The sequence below is a fragment of the Enhydra lutris genome, unplaced genomic scaffold (assembly GCF_002288905.1).
Source record: "Enhydra lutris kenyoni isolate GAN:26980312 unplaced genomic scaffold, ASM228890v2 scaffoldscaffold13, whole genome shotgun sequence".
Classification (NCBI taxonomy): Eukaryota; Metazoa; Chordata; class Mammalia; order Carnivora; family Mustelidae; genus Enhydra; species Enhydra lutris.
This window is the reverse complement of record NW_019154097.1, coordinates 52,046,013-52,066,218: the sequence shown is the minus strand read 5'-3', so window position 1 is coordinate 52,066,218 and position 20,206 is coordinate 52,046,013. Positions and strand designations below refer to the sequence as shown.

At 46.5% G+C, this 20,206-nt stretch overlaps 1 protein-coding gene across 3 annotated transcripts in view; it reads right to left on the bottom strand.

Moving 5' to 3' along the window:
* LOC111145640 (ring finger protein 216) overlaps positions 1–20,206 on the bottom strand; it is a 143,133-nt gene that overhangs the window by 11,235 nt on the left and 111,692 nt on the right. For all 3 annotated transcript variants that reach the window (XM_022500688.1, XM_022500687.1, XM_022500689.1), the window contains exons 14-15: positions 12,069–12,166; positions 5,430–5,652 (exon numbers count right to left, since the gene is read on the bottom strand). In XM_022500688.1, coding sequence (XP_022356396.1) covers positions 5,430–5,652; positions 12,069–12,166 — 321 coding nt within the window. The remainder of the gene's footprint in view (positions 1–5,429; positions 5,653–12,068; positions 12,167–20,206) is intronic.

The window sequence follows — 20,206 nt, the reverse complement described above, 5'->3', positions numbered from 1 at the left end:
TGGGCCCACTCTGAAAAGCTCTTCTCCCTTCCATTCCTGCAACACGCCCTCCTTTTCCTGACACGGGTCTCAGAGTTGTGCGGTGTCCTCTGCAAACCAGCCCTGGCAGGGAGACGCTGGGCCCTGGGCTAGTCTGGGTGGCACTGGAGCCACAGGCGGGAGAAGGCAGGTGGGTGCCTTAAAGACGCCAAGAGAAGCAGCAGTGGCTAGAGCCCCGTGCTATGTTTATGGACCACAGCCTTTGCAGAAGTGAAATGACACATCTGCCTTAGAGAATTATTGCAGAATTAAATATATTAGCCCAGGTCGATGTCACGTTCGATTCAATGTAGGCTTGGGAAAAATAAGTAAGTCTCCTTACCAAGTGGCTAGGCGGTAATGGTATCAAACTGGACACTGGTTGTAAAAGCCCCAAGGTTTTATTTGAATTGAACAATCTTTTATATCCAAAAATCAAAGAAGTTGTGGAAAATAATTCTGTGCAGTTTCTGGTCACCAACACCCAAGATAAACACTGACTTGGTTTTCTGTTTAAAGAAGAAAAAATGCTGTTGAGAATTCTGCGCCACTTCTTGAATCCAGACGGCCAGGGGACTCTGGAGAGGACCAGGGCGTCTGTCTACCACTGAGCTATGCCGTGCCAGCCCTGCCGCTCCCTCAGCTGCAGGGGGTTCGGACCCAGTCAAGCACTAGGATGCCTCCCTCCGCGGCAAAATAATGTCTGCTCACTTCTGTGTCAACATGTGGCTTTGCATTCTGCCCCCCAATCAGAAAAGTGTGGTTTGCTTTTTCTTCCCCTTCTTTTTAAAAAGACATCTTGCTTTTTAAGACTTGTGGCTGAATGTTTTTGGCTTCATTTTGATAACACAGAAGGCAAGTTACATTCATCATTTTAGTTCTCATACAGAGTTCGTTTGGGTTCCCAAGCAATCTCTAGTCATTAAGGGATAAAACGCGACTTCTCTCCAAACCACGAAGGGACGAAGAGATTCTTCCTGGCCTTGCTGGTTAATTAAGCCAGAGAATAGGCCTGGATGACAGGGCATGCTTTGTTTCCCTGAACTTCTGAATGGCTTTGTGTTCTCAGAAGCCCCAACAGATGCTGGCTTGGAATCCAATCAGTCTCCTGGTGAGAATCAAGGAAACGGGGCTGATCCCAGATTTGATGGGAATGGACAAATGGAACCAAATCTCTGGCTATGGCTGCCCGAGGAAATCAGAGGGATTTGTATTTGCCTGACCTTCCTTTTGAACGTTATTTTGAGCAAATACAGAACCTTTCTCAGGGTGGAAGACAATGATTCAATAAGAAAACAAGGGAGCAGTCACATGGTACGGCACCCAAACAAGGTATAAAGCACACAAAAAACCTTTTAACTCATTCCACGTGTAGTAGGAAAAGGGAGGTGGCAGGAGAAGGAACAGGAAGAGCGGGAGCAGAAAGGAAAACAGCGCCGGCCGAGGAGAGGCCAGCAGCTGTACACCTTCTGCTATGTAACTCCGCTCAGCTCTTTGTTTCTGGAAGGCAGCGTGGTGTGTGTGTGTGGGGGGACGACTCGGAGAACTTCATAGGAGATGCAGCTGAAGGAAAAGAGTCCTATTTCCTCGAGTAAGAGATGCTGAGGCCCGGGTATGCTAGCTGCACGGCGCGGCGGAAGTGAGTCCGCAGAGCTGCCAGGGCCCGGGAAGGTTTGTCTGAGACAGCAGCATGCGTTCCCTTGCTGAGCACTTGCCACTGGCGGCTGGACCTCCTTCCACTGAACCAAACCAGCAACAGAAGGGTGACCTGCCTGCTTACAAACTCTGCCCTTTCCTTCAGTGACTAGGGGTGTGCTGGGGGGCGGGAGGAAGGCTTGCTGAGACTCTCAGTGGGTGGCAGAGCTGCCTAGTCAGAGCCATTCCCGGGTCCCTCTGCCCAATCTTCTGCCCAGTGAGGAGGTGGCTTCTGACACGCACACAGCTGGTTTCCATTGAGGACTCACTATTTTTCAAAACTGGGAACTCCCAGGATTGGGGTTAGGCCAGGAGAATGGTTTGCTGTGGTTCTCACACTGGGCGGGCCTGCTGCCCTGACGTCGCCTCTTGGTAGGCCTGCCGGACATGTTCGAAACCAGGGGTAAAGTCTGATGACTAATAACCTATGTTTTGGCTTATGAAGTGCTGGTATGAAACATAAGTTTTTAAGATACTTGGATTAACGGCCAATCTTTAAAAATCAGAAGATAGGGGCGCCTGGGTGGCTCAGTGGGTTAAAGCCTCTGCCTTCGGCTCAGGTCATGATACCAGGGTCCTGGGATCAAGTCCCGCATCCAGCTCTCTGCTCAGCAGGGAGCCTGCTTCCTCCACTCTCTCTCTCTGCCTGCCTCTCTGCCTACTTCTGATCTGTCAAATAAATAAATAAATAAAATCTTAAAAAAAAAAAAAATCAGAAGATAACATATTAAAGTCCAGAGTTCCACCTCCTCTGGAGAATCTGAAGCCATGGTAACCATGAGCAGAATTTCACCTGGTGACAATCTGTGGGAAAGAAGAGGTAGCCTTGGATATGACCTATACCCTCTCTGGTTTGCCTCACCATATCCCACTACCCCAGACACGGCCCACTTTATATTCACAAATCATTTATGTTACTATTCGTTCCTGTGGTAACTTGGGTCTATGACCCCAGCTACACGCTGTTGGTGTTCTATGCTGAACAGTGAGCCTGATGGGGGGGCTCAATCCCAAGACCCTGGGATCATGACCCAAGCCGAAGGCAGCAGCTCAACTGACTGAGCCACCCAGGTGCCTGAGCACAGAACTCTTGATCTTGGGATCAAGAGTTTCAGCCCCATGTTAAGTGTAGTGATTATATAAATAAAAACCTTAAAAAAAAAAAAAGGTATATATATATTTTTTAACAGATTAAATTCTCATTTAATGTGTTTCTGGTCTCCATTTTGTCTCTCAGATCTAGTTATTAGCCTACTTAGTTTTGATTAGTGTAGCTTAATAAAAATTAGTCTCCTGGGGCGCCTGGGTGGCTAGGTGGGTTAAAGCCTCTGCCTTTGGCTCGGGTCATGATCCCAGGGTCCTGGGATCAAGCCCCACATGGGGCTCTCTGCTCGGCAGGGAGCCTGCTTCCTCCTCTCTCTCTGCCTGCCTCTCTGCCTACTTGTGATCTCTGTCAAAAAAATAAATAAAAAAAAAAAAAAAGTCTTCTTTATAAAACTGGAGGTAAATTTTTTTTTTTTTAAAGATCTTTATTTATTTATTTGACAGACAGAGATCACAAGTAGGCAGAGAGGCAGGCAGAGAGAGAGGAGGAAGCAGGCTCCCCGCCGAGCAGAGAGCCCGATGTGGGGCTCGATCCCAGGATCCCGGGATCATGACCTGAGCCGAAGGCAGAGGCTTTAACCCACTGAGCCACCCAGGTGCCCCAAAACTGGAGGTAATTTTTTAAGGGGGGAAAAAAAAAAAAGCCTTACTGAACTTAAATGGGAATTGCAGCAAATGTCTAGATTTCAGATTGAAGTGGTATGTCTGTAATACCAAGTCTTCCTTCTGAGGGATAACAGGCTTCTCCAGGATCAGGTCAGCAACTTCCTGGTCCTCGGAGAAGCTGAGGAGTCACTGGCTGTCACCAGGCCTCCAGGGGCCTTGGGCTGGGGCACTTCCTCAGGCCTTTGCTCTGAGTTAGCAGGGTTTTCACTTAAGCTCAATCTTTTTGGTAGGACAAGTCCTGGCACATACTGCACTGCTGTCCTTACAGAGAGTTTCAAACTTGAGAATTATTTTAAGAAGAACTGATACAGTTTATATTAAAGCTTACTTAAGAACAAAGCATGGGGCCCCTGGGGGCTCAGCCATTAAGTGTCTGCCTTTGGCTCGGGTCATGATCCCAGGGTCCTGAGATCGAGCCCCGCATAGGGCTCCCTGCTGGGCAGTAAGACTGCTTCTCCCTCTTCAACTCCCCCTGCTTGTGTTCCCCTTCTCACTCTCTCTGTCAAATAAATCTGGAAAAAAAAAAAAAAAAGACCATAATTTAGAAAAAAACCCCAAAACAAAGCATATTTCTCTGTATGTTCACGTCTCTTGATGTCCTTCAACATAGTTTAATGGTGTTCTTCATTTTTCTTGTTAAAGCAATTTCTAGGCTATTTTATAAATAATTTTTTTTTTTTTAATTTGACAGACAGAGATCACAAGTAGGCAGAGAGGCAGGCAGAGAGAGAGGAGGAAGCAGGCTCCCTGCTGAGCAGAGAGCCTGATGCGGGGCTCGAACCCAGGACCCTGGGATCATGACCTGAGCCGAAGGCAGAGGCTTTAACCTACTGAGCCACCCAGGCGCCCCTATTTCTAGGCTATTTTATGATTTATATTGTTATATAACGTGAATGACAGTGAATGACATTCTGTGTATTTATTTTGTATCTAGACATCTTTCTACTGCTTCTAATAGCTTTCCAGTTGATTATTTTGTCTTTTCTCAGGCTGAAAATGGTAGAGTTCTCTTCCATTATTATGTATAAAAGTGCTTAGAATGGTGTCTGAAACACAGTGGGTACCCAATGAACACAGGCGATTATGTTCTATTCTCTTAACTAACTGAATTGACTAGCAGTTCCAAAACTAAATAGTGGTGATAGTCTTATACTGATTTTTTAGTAATGCTTCTATGTATTTCACTATTAAAAACATGCTAAGGACTGTTCTGAAGTATGGGGTTAAAAAAATACCCTTCTAGAGGCGCCTGGGTGGCTCAGTGGGTTAAAGCCTCTGCCTTTGGCTCAGGTCATGATCCCGGGGTCCCGGGACTGAACCCCACATCGGGCTCTCTGCTCTGCGGAGAGCCTGCTTCCTCCTCTCTCCGCCTGCCTCCCTGCCTGCTTGTGATCTATCAAATAAATAAATAAAATCTTAAAAAAAAAATACTTCTAATACTGTTCTTTAAACCTTAAATCAAGAATAGATATGTGATTTTATTATGTCTTTTACCATTTTAAGTTATCATATGGTGAGTTATGTTAATGAAGCTCTTAATACTGAACCATCCCTGCATTTCTGGAACAGTCTCACTTAGTTATAGTTTTTTTCTAGATTTTATTTATTTGAGAGAGAGAGAGAGAGAGTTTGAGATTGAATGGGGGGTAGGGGCAGTGGGAGAGGAGAGAAAGAGAGAACAGAGCAGACTCCCTGCTAAGCACGGAGCCCCATTCAGGGCTCAGTCTCAGGATCTCGAGATCATGACCTGAGCCAAAATCCAAAACAGACACTCAACCACTGGGCCACGCAGGAGACCCAATCACTTGATCCTCGTTTCTATTTGCTGACATATTCCTATATTTTCCAAAGTCACAATGTGTTACGTATATGGAGAATCCCTTTCATTATGTTACCTTACCAACATTTTCCCCTACGAAGCAACAAGCAGCCGTGCATTCACTTACAGTGGGGTCGGTCCAGAGAGAGCATCTCGAACACTCCTGGCAAGGGGCTCCCGGTGAGCGAGGATGCTGGCAGAAATGGTCATATCCGTTGATAGATACGCGACAGAGGTAGCACATTTGGGCGCCACAGCGGCAAGACATGCGGTTGCAGCCTTCGGACTTGATGAGGCCAGTCCCACACTTGTGGCATTTTCTAATGCGGGCTGCAGTCATTTTTTCTTCACTGAGAAAAGAACACATGAATGGAGACAGGAGGTAAGAGGACGAGGAGAGAAAAGCACGCTAGGCACTAAGTACATCTTCCCACAGGTGACTGCCTAGACCTTTTGGTGACATCTGAAGAGTGAAAAGAACCTGTGCTTTGGAGTTGAGAACTCCATTCAGTTCATTATCTCTATGGCCCTGGATGAAGTACTCAACTGCTTGGAGACTCAGTTTCCTCATTTTTAAATTAGGAAAACCCAACTTTCTTCATCATCTTTTGAGGATTATTACAGATAAGACAGCAAGTACCCTGGCACAGTGCCTGACACCTACCATTTAGAAAATTACTATTCTGTTTGTTATAGGAGTCCCTGTATCAACGTCTTCCTTGATAATGTGTTTTATATATGCAAACTGGCTGACGAAGAGCCACCAAGCCTAAACCTTAGTTATATAAACATTTTGGATTTTACACATTTCTTTCTTAAAATGTTGGGGGAGAGAAAGAGGAAGGGGTGGGAGGGAGAGAGAGAATTCTGAGCAGGCTCCACGTCCAGTGCGGAGCCAGACATGGGGCTTATCTCATGACCCTCAGCCGAAATCAAAAGCTGGACTCTTAACTGACTAAGCCACCCAGGTGGCCCCCTCCAACCCTGGATTTTAAAAACTTAGTGTGGGATGGGGAGACACAGATGGGAGACAATCCGACAGCCAGTTTAGAACTTCTTCCTGTTGGCAAGTGCCCACCTCCATGTCAAAATCCCACATTCCCAGGCCCCCTTTTAGCGAGGGTGTCGGCATGCCCTTGAGGAGTTGTAGGCCCTGGCCAACGGGAAGCCTGTAGGAAAGCTACTTGTTTCCAGAAGCACTTTAACTGATATGGAGGGTCAGATGATGAGAGCCAAAATGACACATCTTGGTTCTTTACCAAGAGCTGGCACTGCTGAATTAGTTTCTTCTGTAGTGCCCTGTTCCTAACTCTAAGACAACACTTGCTACCCTGGCCTATAACTGTTTGTGTGTCTGTCTTCCTCTACTAAGTTGAGCTCCTCGAAGGTGTCAGAAAGCATGCCTATGGGGACTAGGGAGGGCAGGAATGACACCAACAGTGGAGAAGCCCTGAAAGTGGGACTTAACCCAGTGCTCTGAGAACTGCTCTTCTTTCCAAGCAGGAAGCTGGAGTGGTGGCCAGGGAAATGCTTCCCTGCAAAGACTCAACAGTCTGGGGATGAGTTCTGACCTGCAGGCTGTCCTTACAGTGAGAAAACAGCCTTCTTCCTCCCACGGCTCCCAAGGTTTCTGCTAAGTAAGGGAAGCCAGGGGAGTCTAGGGTCAAGACAAGTGTTTTTAATTACTGATATTTAGAAGATGGTCGTAGTTTGCTCCTTAAAAGCTAGATCATGTGCTTAAAAATAGAAAAATGAGGGACGCCTGGGTGGCTCAGTTGGTTAAGCGGCTGCCTTCGGCTCAGGTCATGATCCCAGGGTCCTGGGATCGAGTCCCACGTCGGGCTCCTTGCTCCGCAGGGAGCCTGCTTCTCCCTCTACCACTCTGTCTGCCTGTGTTCTCTCTCTCTCTCTCTCTCTGACAAATAAATAAACAAAATCTTAAAAAAAAAAATAGAAAAATGAACTAGGAAATTGGTTGCTATTCATTTAGGTCTAATTTTTGAATGGTCCAAAAGGCAGGAAGGCTCTAGCTTGAAAAGAATTTAAACCCAGTTCAAGTTACAAGAACAAATGAGTTCTAAGTTTTGCTGAGCAGGAAACATCAAGGAGACAAAGTTTAAATAAAGTGAATTTGTTATTGTCAACTTAACCTAGCACACATGTTCATGATTTCTGTTACTCAGAATCTGTGAAGATACTTTTCAACGCTCCCTGTTAAGACTTAGAAGGTTCTGATGCCAAAGTGTCCAAGATGAAAACCTGTGGCCAAGACACAACTGCGATTTTCTATAGCATAAGCTTTCTGTGTCAGAGCACCTCCAAGACTGATGTGGGGCTTGAGGCTGTCATACTTTGGGAGCCTGGGGCTGGCTGACATTCTCCCTGGGTAGCTGCTATGGCTACAGTATAGAAGAGAAGTTCATGAAAAGAACCAAGGTTGGGCTGCCCGGGTGGCTCAGTCAGTTAAGTGTCCAATTCTTGCTCTTGGCTTAGGTCTTGAATTCATGGTCATGAGTTTGAGCCCTGCACTGGGGCTGGACATGGAGCCTACTTTAAAAAAAAAAAAAAAAAGAACCAGTCCTTTCCTGAAGGCTTGGGAAGAGGGTGTATTTATTTGTTGCTGTGTTCCACCAAGCTGTCAGTCACCAAAGTAATGATGGATATGGGATGTGAGAAAAGGCACTCCGAGATGAATGGAGGAATACACAGAGTGAGCACCACTCAAGATTGCTCTAAAGGTCACAGAGCTGTTCAAGGCTGCACGCGAGTATCGTCCAAGTCCTCATTCCCGCACTCTTGAGACTAGTACTAGGTAGGGCCAGAATGACTCATACCAAGAAAAGACTGCTTTTATGAATTGTGGTGACCACCTATCCAGTAACATAAAAGTGCAAAATGGGATGAGAAATCAGTTGATTCTTTTGGGAGAAGAGTGATTTAGGAACTCGATTCTAAACTAGGGAGGAAACAAACAGCCCTACAGGATATGTTCCTGGGCAGGACAGGAAGAGAAGCCTGATCTGCAGCTGTGTCTCCTGACCTTGTGTTCAAACAGGAAGGTTCACTGCCTTCCCCTACATAACCAATCTATATCCTATAGCTCTACGAGTATTTGTTCTCACCACTTTTAAGTATGTTGGTAATTTCTGTCTGGGGGCTGTCTTCTTTTTTGTGGCCTTCACAGGTGAGGCCATTGTGTTCTTTCCAGAGTCCCTGACACTTCCTACATTTTGAATATACTATTCAAAATGTTATATACTATTCAAAATGTTAGAAGGCTTTCCTTTGTGAGTGTGTGTATGTATTTTTTTTTTTTTAAAGATTTTATTTATTCATTTGACAGAGAGAGAGAGAGAGAGAGAGAGATTACAAGTAGGCAGAGAGGCAGGCAGAGAGAGGAGGAAGCAGGCTCACTGCTGAGCAGAGAGCCCGATGCGGGCCTCGATCCCAGGACCCTGAGATCATGACCCGAGCTAAAGGCAGAGGCTTAAACCACTGAGCCACCCAGGCACCCTGTGTATGTATTTTTTAAACTGTGGTAAAATGCACATAAAATTCCCATTTTATTTTTTTAAACAATTTTATTTACTTATTTGATAGAAGAGACACAGCGAGAGAGGAAACACAAGCAGGGGAAGTGGGAGAGGGAGAAGCGGGAGCCCAATGCGGGACTCAATTCTAAGACCCTGGGATCATGATCTGAGTGGAAGACAGATGCTTAACCGACTGAGCCACCTAGGCGTCCCTATTCCATATACTTAACCACATCTACAAGGTCTCTTCTCCATGTCAGGTAACGACATTCACAGGCTCTGGGGATTAGGACATTCTGCCCACCGCAGTCTGCCCTCAGGCGTCCAGATTAATATTCAGCCTGCACCCCTCAGTCACCTCAACCTAGGACCGGATCCCAAATCTCACCATCTAAATCGAGTACAGGTGAAGACACTGGATATGACCCATTCTGGGACATACTTCCTTTCCAAAGGGAAACAATGGAAGGAGAAAAAGGAGTCATCACTTATAATCCATTTAGAAATCCAGCTGGGCAAACTCCCTAATATTTCAGATCTGAGAACCCCGTGGTCATGGCGCTACTGAGCAAGCCTGCCTTTTCTCAAGAAAGGTAGCGTGTTTGCAGCTGGGTTGTTTTTAGTCAAACTGCTTCCTTTCTCTAGAATTCTGGGCATCTGGTGGACTTCTTCCCTTCCACACTCTTGTGTCTTTCAGGCCAAGCTGCAGTGTTTCTGCTGACATGGGCACTCTACCCACAGCCAGTTCTTAGAAGAGCCCACCTCTGCTTCGGGTTTCTGCAGAGATGGCTGAGGGGGTGATGCCTGAGACTCCAAAAGACTCCCTTGTCTGCCTGAAGGGATCGGAAGGGCTCCCCCTTGACCTCCTAAGAGCCTTTATAGGACTGAAGACTCTGACATTTGGAACACACCCTTGGTCTTCTCTCCAGGAGCATGCTACTCCTGACAGCTGAAGTCTTAATTTTGGGGTCTTCTGTCACCTGAGCAGGATGGGAGTTTCAGGAATAACCAAATCTTGTTCCTGCCCCTCAATCTCTCCTGCTCACACTTTCCTCTCGCCATGCTCAGCCCGCAAGTTTCCTCAGCTACACGTCCAGACCCATCATCTACACCTTCTGCTTTCTGCACGACTGAGATGAACCAGCTGAGGTTCCTGCCACTGACATGAGAACACGCTCTGCACGCACTTCTGAGTCCTCATCTGCGGCTCTGTGGGGGTTCGGGTATTCTCCAGGGCAATTCTGGCTTTGCCCATCATGCTCCTCCCTTGCTTCTGAGCCCTCAAGGGGGAGGTTTCTATAATCTGTATTTCTACTAGTTCAAGGCAATCTAGGCTTTTTTCTACCCTGGTTTTCAAAACTGTTCCAGCCTCTACCCATTGTCCAATTCCAAATCTACTTCCACATTTTTAGGTATTTGTTACAGCAGTACCCCACTTCTGGCCCCAAAATCTGTGTCAGCTTTCTACTGCTGCTGTAGCAGACCACAACTTTATTAGCTTAATGTAATATAATTTTTTTTTTTAAACAAATGCATTTTTTTACACATCTGTAGGTCAGAAGTCCAGCACAGGTGTCCTCCGACAAAAATCCAGGTGTCATTGGGCTGTCACCTACTCTGGGAGAGAATCAATTCGCTATTCCTGTGGGCTGTCAGCAGAATTCATTCTTTGGAGCTGTGGGACTGGGATACCCATTTTCTTACTGGCTGCCAACTGAAGATTGCTCCCTGCTTCTAGAAAGAGCCACATTCCCTGGCTCAAGGCCTTCCTCCTCAATCTCGAAGGCCAGCAGCAGGAGGTGGAGTCCTCACATCTTTCTGGATCTGTCCATCACTGTACCTCTGACCACAGAAAGGCTCTCTGCTTTTAAGGAGTCATGTGATGAGACTGGGCTCACCTGGATAATCCAGAATCATCTCCCCACCTCAAGGTCCATAACCTTAATCACATCTGGAAAGTCCCTTTGGCCATAAAAGGTAACAGGCTCACAGATTCCAGAGGGCAGTGACATCCTTGTGGGGTCATTAGTCTGCCTACCAAATCTGTGGTAAAGGACAGCTGGGAAACCATTTGCTCAGATTTCAAGCCCTGCTATGCCACTTACTACCTGCAGGATCACGTGCAAGTTTCTTTAGCTCTGCCTGTTGTACCGTTTTTGTAAAATGAGGGTCATAGTACATACTTGTGCTGGACACTGGAAGACTATTCCCTGCTCCTAATAGTCATTTCCCATGTCATTCTCTTAGTAATGAAACCCACTCCTCACCCTTTGAATTTAAGTTGGACGTAGAATCACCCAGCTAGAGATTACATAAGGTGTTTGCCTTGAAGCTAGGTTGTAGCCACATGACTTAGTCTAGATTGATAGGAGAAGTCACAGGCACGGATGTATGGACACACACACACACACACACACACACACACACACACACACACTGCTTACAACTTAAAAGACACACACACACACACACACACACACACACTGCTTACAACTTAAAAGACACACACACACACACACACACACACACACACACACACACACAGAGCTTACAACTTAAAAGATGCCTGGCTGGCAGCTTTGTTCTTTCTCCTTTTCTGTGGGCTGGAGTACAAATGTGGTTACACTCCAGTCACCATCATGTAGATGAGAATACCACCTTCGGGAATGGTGAAGCAACGTGATAAAGGAACCTGGTCTCTGAGCGACCTCATGGGAAAGATCTGCCTGGCAAGGCTGGGCCATTATAGGAGAAAGAAATGGCCTTATTTAAGCCAACGTATTTAATGAGTTAATATCTGTGAAGTGCTCAGCCACACAGGGAGTGCTAAACGGTAATGGTGCTTATTATTACTGATGGCATTATTCTGCATTCTGGAGGCTATAATTTTGCTTAATGTCTTAGGCCACTAGTATCCTATAGGAAACATGGATATAAGGAACATTAGTGCAATCTAATCTATTTAAAGTGTGTGATTTGCTTATTTGTTCGGATCAGAAGGAGAAGACGAATGAACATTTACTGAACTTGCATGCACCAGGCACTGACTCCAGGACCGGCTCTATGAGGCTGAAGAGATAAGGAAACAGAGGGGGTTACGGTCGCTTCCTGAGGTCACTCTAGATCTTCGTGGCCCGAGAGCTTCCTCCCCACAACACTCACTGCCCTCCCCGGCCAAAGGGCAGGCTAACGGGGGAGCTGAGAACCAGCAGCAAGCCCCTGAGGTTACTCACATGGAGGTTCGGTACTTGATGTCATCTTTCTCAGCCAGCTCTTCACAGGTGAGGCCATTGTGTTCTTTCCAAAGTCCCTGACACTTCCTACAGGTTTCCTGGGGATAGAGGAGAGACACAAAGACAGGTCCTGGTGAGGAGACACCATACAAGCTTCTGTTCAACAACAGGAAATGCAAAACCACCCTCATGTGGCTTGAGTTTTTCCTGAAGATGATTCTCCCCTTCCAGCAGGGATATTTCTAAAGACATCCCTCAAGAGAAAAGATAAGAATCATGAGAAGAGGGGCGCCTGGGTGGCTCAGTGGGTTAAGCCACTGCCTTTGGCTCAGGTCATGATCTCAGGGTCCTGGGATCGAGCCCCGCATCAGGCTCTCTGCTCAGCAGGGAGCCTGCTTCCTCCTGTCTCTCTGCCTGCCTCTCTGCCTACTTGTGATCTCTCTCTGTCAAATAAATAAATAAAATCTTTAAAAAAAAAAAATCATGAGAAGAAAGCATGGGGGAAACTTCCTTCTCCTTAGAGCCAAAAAAAAAAAAAAAAAGAAAAAAAAAAAAAAAGAAGGGGGGGTTTCCCTATCACCCAATTGATAAAAGGTCTTCAAAATGCCAGGAACCACCTGAAAAACAAAAACAAAAACAAAAACAAAAACAAAAAAAATACCCACCAAACACGGAAGACAGACTTATGTGACCCTGAGTTTTTTTTGTTTTTAATTTTATTTATTTATTTGACAGACAGAGATCGCAAGTAGGCAGAGAGGCAGACAGAGAGAGAGGGGGAAGCAAGCTCCCCGCTGAGCAGAGAGCCCAATGCAGGACTCGATCCCAGAACCCAGAGATCATGACCTGAGCCGAATGCAGAGGCCCAACCCACTGAGCGACCCAGGTACCCTGAGTCACCCAGGTGCCCTGAGTTTTTCTTTCTTTCTTTCTTTTTTTTTTTTTTAAAGATTTTATTTATTTATTTGACAGAGAGAGACCACAAGCAGGCAGAGAGGCAGGCAGAGAGAAAGGAGGAAGCAGGCTCCCTGCTGAGCAGAAAGCCCGATGCGGGGCTCGATCCCAGGACCCCGAGATCATGACCCGAGCCGAAGGCAGCAGCCTAACCCACTGAGCCACCCAGGTGCCCCCTGAGTTTTTCTTTTTTAAAGATTTTATCCATTAGAGAGAGAGAGGGAGAAGCAGACTCCCCACTGAGCAGAGTCCAATGTGGGGCTCGATCCTAGGACCCCGAGATCATGACCCGAGCCGAAGGCAGATGCCTACCCAAGTAAGCTACCCAGGAGCTCCCCATCTTGGGTTTCTAAAAATGAACTACTGTAAGGCGCTTGAGGGCAGGGTCTATTTGGATCTCCTTAATTTCTGTAATCCCTGTGCCCAGTGCTCCAATGTTGGCCAGACACAGATTACATCTGTTGAACTGAAGAATGGTCTAGATTAGGATTAGTAGGGGTCCTTACAAGAAATACCCCCCTCAGTCGTCCCTTACTTGTAAACACTGATATCAACCTCCACAGCTTAACCCCATCTATAAACCTAATTAAAAAAAAAATTTATTTATTTGAGAGAGAACGCGAGTGAATGCGTGAACAGGAGGAGCAGAAGGAGAGGGAGAGGGAAACTCAAGAAGACTCCGTGCCAAGCCTGACACAGGGCTTGATCTCATGACCCTGAGATCAGTACCTGAGCTGAAACCAAGAGTCGGACGCTTAACCAACTTTGCCATCCAGGCTCCCCTATAACCATGAATTTAAAAAAATTACTGCTTTTTATTCTAGAACTTTCCTACTTTACAAAATTTATATGTGTCAGGAACTATTTCACATCCACAACAAGAATTTAAAGAACCTTTAATCCAATTAAATTTCCATAAGTGGAAATTACAACCTTAGTAAGTATAATGAAGGAAAAGTTGGGTGTCGTCAGCTTTAACTGGGAACCTGATCTAGTCTCTGGAGGGGAACGGTGAAGGCTTGAGGAAGTGGAGTCTGAGTTCTGAAAGATGAGTCAAAGACAGCGAAAGGAGAACAGCATTCCAGACGGAGGAAAAGAAAGAGAATACTCTGGCAGACAAAGCTGGGCAAGTCTGGTTCCTGTACTCTCCTGCGGAGAGTAAAAACAGGCCTGGTGAAGTCTGCAGGGACCAGGCCATTTGGATGTGACCATCAGTCTGGCCTTTGTCTTAAGGTTGCCAGGAAGGCCTCAAGAAGTGTCAAGCGTGGAAACACCATTAGCAGGTATCTGGTTTAAGAGATCACTGTGTGTGGACAACAGCCTGGAGGGAGGAAAGAATGAACATGCCAAAGACACTCAGGAAACTGAGAAAGTCACCCAGTACAGAGCCTGAGAAGTCCCAGACCAAGAAAGTGGGTGAAGGCAGAAAGGAAAGTTCACTGACTGGAGAGAACTCAGGAAGGGGTCAGGATGATTTCTCGGTTTCCGGTTCATGCAACGCAAGACACAGATGGAGCCTGGCAACAGTGGAAAAGGTCTGGCTTGTCCATCTGTGGGACACCATTGGTGATGTCTGGTAGTGAGCCTGAGGGGGTCAGTGTTTCGCATTTGGGAATGGCCGGGTTAGGGGTCACCCGAAGATGTACTAGATTATATCCTGATGTCAATTCTAGAAACACTCCAATCGGTGTATTCGCCACTTCATTACTGAACTTTCTCTAACATATACTACCGAGATGACTCAACAAGGCACAGAACAGCATGTACAGTATAGATGGTACCATTTCTACAGAACAAAGATGGAGGTGGTGGTGGTGCTGGGGGAGAATACGGCGACCCTATAAAGTGAACCTGGAAGGTTACCTAGGAAATTGGTAGTGCTGACTGTCCCGAGTGGCCGGAAGGCGGGGGGAGACTTCTTACTGCAGGCTGTTATCATCTTTTGAATCTTATACTATATATGTGCACTATCTAATTAAAAAATAAATTACACTTAAAAAGATAGACAAATGAAGCAGACTGCTGGGGGAGCTAAGAACCTGAACAATCCTTTGATGGATGTGACTAAACAGGCTTCAGTCAGTGGAATGAGGCAGGTAGGGGTAGAGATGAGCCCATCAGAAATTCGATATCACACACCACCGCTTCCAAGGGCTACGATGTTCTCTGGTCCCTACCTACATTCCCCGCCAGTGAACAGAGGCTTCATTATTACGCACCAAAATGTAAAGCAGCCCCAAACCTGTTTTTTAAGAGACTTTGGGCCTGACTATTCTGGGAAACCGGAGGATAAACAACAGCTGGAGAATAGATGAGCTGGTATCTGGATCCTAACCTTTTGAACAATACTGGCCTAGCCACCCCCACCAGGAATGACAGCTTGACAACAATGCGTGGCATTTTTTTAGCATTCCTGGTGATGCAGTTATTAATTCATGGGACCTTCTTCGTAACGAAGAACCCATTTTCCAAGGGAGACACGGTTGTGACAGAAAGCTGGCCTGGCCAAATGGAGTCACTTGTGAGCAAGAGGACGCCACCGTTCACTTCCAAAATCACAGCAATTCTCTGGCAAATCCAGGGGTGGATTTTCAGCCACGGTGTTTCTCACTGAAGGGCCCAGGGTCCCAGAGAATAAAACGGAAATGTCTTTTGAAGAGACTAACTAGCTAGACATTGAAACCCACAATTAACGTAAGGCAGGAGAATAGCAACCTGGGTGAATTTAGCATTTGGAGCTTTCTGTGTTGTTTCTTTAAAACGCATCGTTCTTTTATAAACACAGTGTGTATTTCTCTGAATTGTAATTCTCTCAAGCACAGCGAGGCTTTGCTCCTAGACTCAACAAATGCTTTAACAACATTAGGCAGAAGAAACGTTCTTGCACATTTCTAACACAAAGATAATTACGTTCTTCAAAGTGAGGCTAATGAGAAGGTCCTGAGGACCATTTTGGAAGGCGGCGTACATTCTGCATGCAACTTCCCAACACCCCGCGCAAGCGCACCCCGGCCATCAGACCTGATCAGCACAGGGGTGGGGTCACTAAGGACTGCTGTGGGTCTGGGTTCTTCACGGCAAGAGAGAGATTCCTGGTCAAGTTTTACGGTGCCCTTTAGTCTTCATGATGCATCAAGGTGTTCGGACTGCTCACTGAGATCTCAGCTTTTCTAATATAAAGAAAACACTCCAGAGCCTCCCTTCACCCACTTTCTGCTGCTTAAATACTGTTCTCTGGGCAAGGCAGCAGATTAAGCTTGGTTTCAGACGACCCTGTCAGAGAGCTGAGAGCTCTTCATTCAACAGCTTCCTCAAAGACCAGCGAGCAGTGCCCCCGTCATCACCTCACCTCTGCACAGCTAGCTTCCTGCTGCTGGCAAGGAACCTAAGAGAAGGTGAGACCAAGAGTCCAACTCACCAGACTGTCCTCCTCGCTCACCGCCCCTCCAGGCCTACTCTGAAGTGGCTTGGCTCTCTGTGCACCCTGCGTCTTACCCTGCTGGACTTCCAGCCTTGTCCAGGGAGTGGAACACAGTAGAAACTTCTCACTTATTTTTAAATGGTTCCTCCAGTGAAACTTCTAGATCCACTCTTTAGGGCAGAGAAGTTGCTGACCTAGAAATGGGGCATGAGGCTGCGGCTGACTCAAACAGAATCTCTGAAACTCAAGCTCTGCCATCTCAGGCACTCCAAGAATGGTGGGGCTCTAAGTCCCCAAACCCCTTAAATCAGAAGATGAGGCCCAGGAACCGGACTCTTTACAAATGCTTAGCAAACTCCAGGAGCCACAAGGCCATGTGTGTTCAGACCACACTTGTCTCTCAATTGTCAAGGTCACCGTTTCTTCCCCACCTCCAGGTCAAGATGACAAATGCACACCAACTTAGTCCAGCAAGAGACTGATTTTAAGACCATGAGACTGATGCCGGGATCCCTGAGAAACAGTAGAACCAGGCAAACTTAAAACTCAGCAGAATTGGGGCCTTTCCTTCCTTTAACTGAGGAAATCCGAGAACTTCTGTTTTTTCCAGGGTAAGGGTGCACACAGTGCGCTTCAGTGTAAAAGTGTGCACACATGCAGGCTTGTGCACACGTGAGAAAGACAGCCAAGAAGAGGGGGAGGAGCTAAGTCACACAGGAGTTCTTGGAGGAGTTGGCAGCTTCTTGGGACTGAATAAGACAAGAATCATGAGGGATGAGAACACCCAGGCAACGCATACAGTACTCCTCCCATCAGGACTCAGATCTCTCTGGGAAGTGCCTTCCCCAGCTCCAAGAGCCATCAGAGCCAAGTATCTAAAATGCAGAACCAGACCCCCCAAACATTCCAATAATGAAATGAAACACAATGTTAATATTTTAATGAGCACAAAAGAATTTCACATCATTAAATAAAATTATTTTAAAGTATAATTTCATCCCACCCTCTTAAACTTTCTGTATCTAAGTAAGTTCTGCAATGTATGTTCCAACAGAAGCTATAAATAAATTAGTTGGTTATAAATAAGTAACTGACACACACTGGGGGTATTCTGCTCTACACAATTCTGATGCAGTGAGCAATCACAATATTGTGCATCTCCTGCTCTAGATACTGGAAAGTCACGGCAAGGGACCTAGACAGGCCAGCGATCGGTCTGGGGGCTTGTTTTTCCAAAAGCTTTGATGAATGGAAGAAGCTAGGCCAGAGGTGGGAAGATGGCTGAGCAGCAACTAGAAGAGTCTATGGAAGAGACGAGGGTGAGAGAAGCCTGCAGTGATTTTGGGCTTCCGACTTAAGACACTGCTAGGCTGCTGGAAACATGAACTTGGATCAAGTGATGCAGGAGCAGCAGATCTGAGTGACAGTGGGAAGAAGAGGTGTGAACATAAGTTTAATTTTAGACTAACTTACTTATTCTTTTTATTAATTTATTTGAGAGAGAAAGAGTGAGCAAGCACACCCACACACGAATGAGGGAGGAGGAGAGGGAGAGAAAGGATCCCAAGCAGACTCCGCACTCAGCATGATACGGGGCTTGATCTCACAATCCTGAGATCATCCAATTAAGAATTGGATGCTCAACTGACTGAGCCACCCAGGCGCTCTTATTCACTCCTGATACTGTCCTATCGCTTGTCATATGCTGTAGGAGATGCTGGGGATAGCTATAAGCAAGTTAGACTCAATTTCTACCTTTTTTCCTTTTTTAAAAAGAAAGCTCTATGCCCAATGTGGGGCTCAAACTTATGACCCTGTGATCAAGAGTCATGTGCTCTAACAACTGAGCCAGGCATGCACCCCATTACTTTTTTTCCCCCTAAAGATTTTATTTATTAAGGGGCGCCTGGGTGGCTCAGTTGTTAAGCGTCTGCCTTCGCCTTGGGTCATGATCCTGGGGTCCTGGGATTGAGCCCCTTATCAGGCTCCCTGCTCGGCGGGTAGCCTGCTTCCCCCTCTCCCACCCCCACTGCTTGTTCCCTCTCTTGCTGTGTCTCTGTCAGATAAATAAAATCTTAAAAAAAAAAAAAGATTTTATTTATTTGAGAGACAGCAAGAGAGAGACGGAGGGAGGGAGAGATAGAGCATGCAAGTGGGTGGTGGGGGAGGAGCAGAGGGAGAGGGACAGGTAGACTCTGTGCTGAGCATGGAGCCCGTTGCAGGGCTTGACTCCATGACTCCATCACACCCTGAGCCCAAACCAAGAGCCAGATGCTCAACTGACTGAGTTGAGCGCCTCCACCTGCCCCGCAACAAGCCCCTGAAGTGTATGTTTTAATGAAGAAGAGAAAATACGAAACAAACAGGACACGGCTACAACAGTGATGGGAACATTTTAGAGGAATAGCTTGGGAGCCCAAGAAAGCCTTTTTGAGGATGTGACATGGAAGCAGAGCCCTGAAGGGTGTTGCAAAGTCTGCCAGATAAGCGGGGGAAGGGGGTGTGTGAAGGCTCTGATGCAGGAGAGGACCTGTCACTGCAGGAGCACAGAGGAAGTTGGTCTGCCTGGAGCTCAAGGGGCAGGGCTTGGAATGGCCAGTGAATCCTGCTTCCTGCTACTTCCTGCTGCAGGCACTGAGGCTGGAAGAAGAGTCTGGAAAGCCAAGGCGTGGGTAGGAAATGCAATGATCTGAGTTACGTTTTCAAAAGATCACGCTGTTTGCACAGGCAGGGAATGGGTCCCGGTGGTAGAGACTAGATTGTAGGATCTTACAGCCATCTCCCCACTAAAACTTGGGCCAAGTAATTAACTTCTAGGGAAACAAGCCCTGGGGTCTGGATTTGATTCTTGGCCAGAGCTCCTCAGAGCCCTCCACCAATAAGGCTACGACCTACTTCCTGAACCAAGCTGTGCCAACACTGAGCCTGGCAGGAGTAAGGCCGGCCTGTGACTGGGGAAATGGCAACAGGCCTATCTTTTCTTGTTAGGAATAAGAGAACCACTTTTCCAACATGGCTTCAGAAAAGGACTTTATTTTGACAAGCAGACAGAATTTCAGTTTTGGCTCTCGAGATGAGTTGCCCACTGAAATGCTGTCTGTATGTCCATCATTTTATGTCCATCATTTTAAAAAAATACATTTTACTTTATGCCCAAGTTTTTATTTAAATTCAAGTTAACATACAGTGTAGTATTGGTTTCAGGAGAACTGAGTGATTCACATCACTTATATACAATGTCCAGTGCTCATCATAACAAGTGCCCTTCTTAATGGCCATCACCCATTTGGCCCACCCCAATCCACCTCCACAAAATTTCAAGTAATCTCTACACCCAACCTGGGGATCAAACCCACAACCCTGAGATCTAAAGTCACACACTCCACCAACTGAGCCAGTCAGGTGCTAAGGAAGAGAACAACTTCTTTCTCTTTTTAAAAAAGATTTAGGGGTGCCTGGGTGGCTTGCCTGGTTAAAGCGACTGCCTTCAGCTCAGGTCATGGTCCCCAAGTCCTGGGATCGAGTTCTACATTGGGCTCCCTGCTCAGTGGGGAGTCTGCTGCTCCCTCCAGCCCTCCCCCCTCTGATGCTCTCTCAAATAAATAAATAAAATCTTAAAAAAAAAAAAAGATTTATTTATTTGAGAGACAGAAGAGAGAAGATGAACTATTGGTGGGGTTGGGGGGCGGTTAGAGAGAGAGGGCGAGAGAGGGGAGAATCCTAAGCAGACTCTGTGCTGAGCGCAGAGCCCACCACGGGGCTT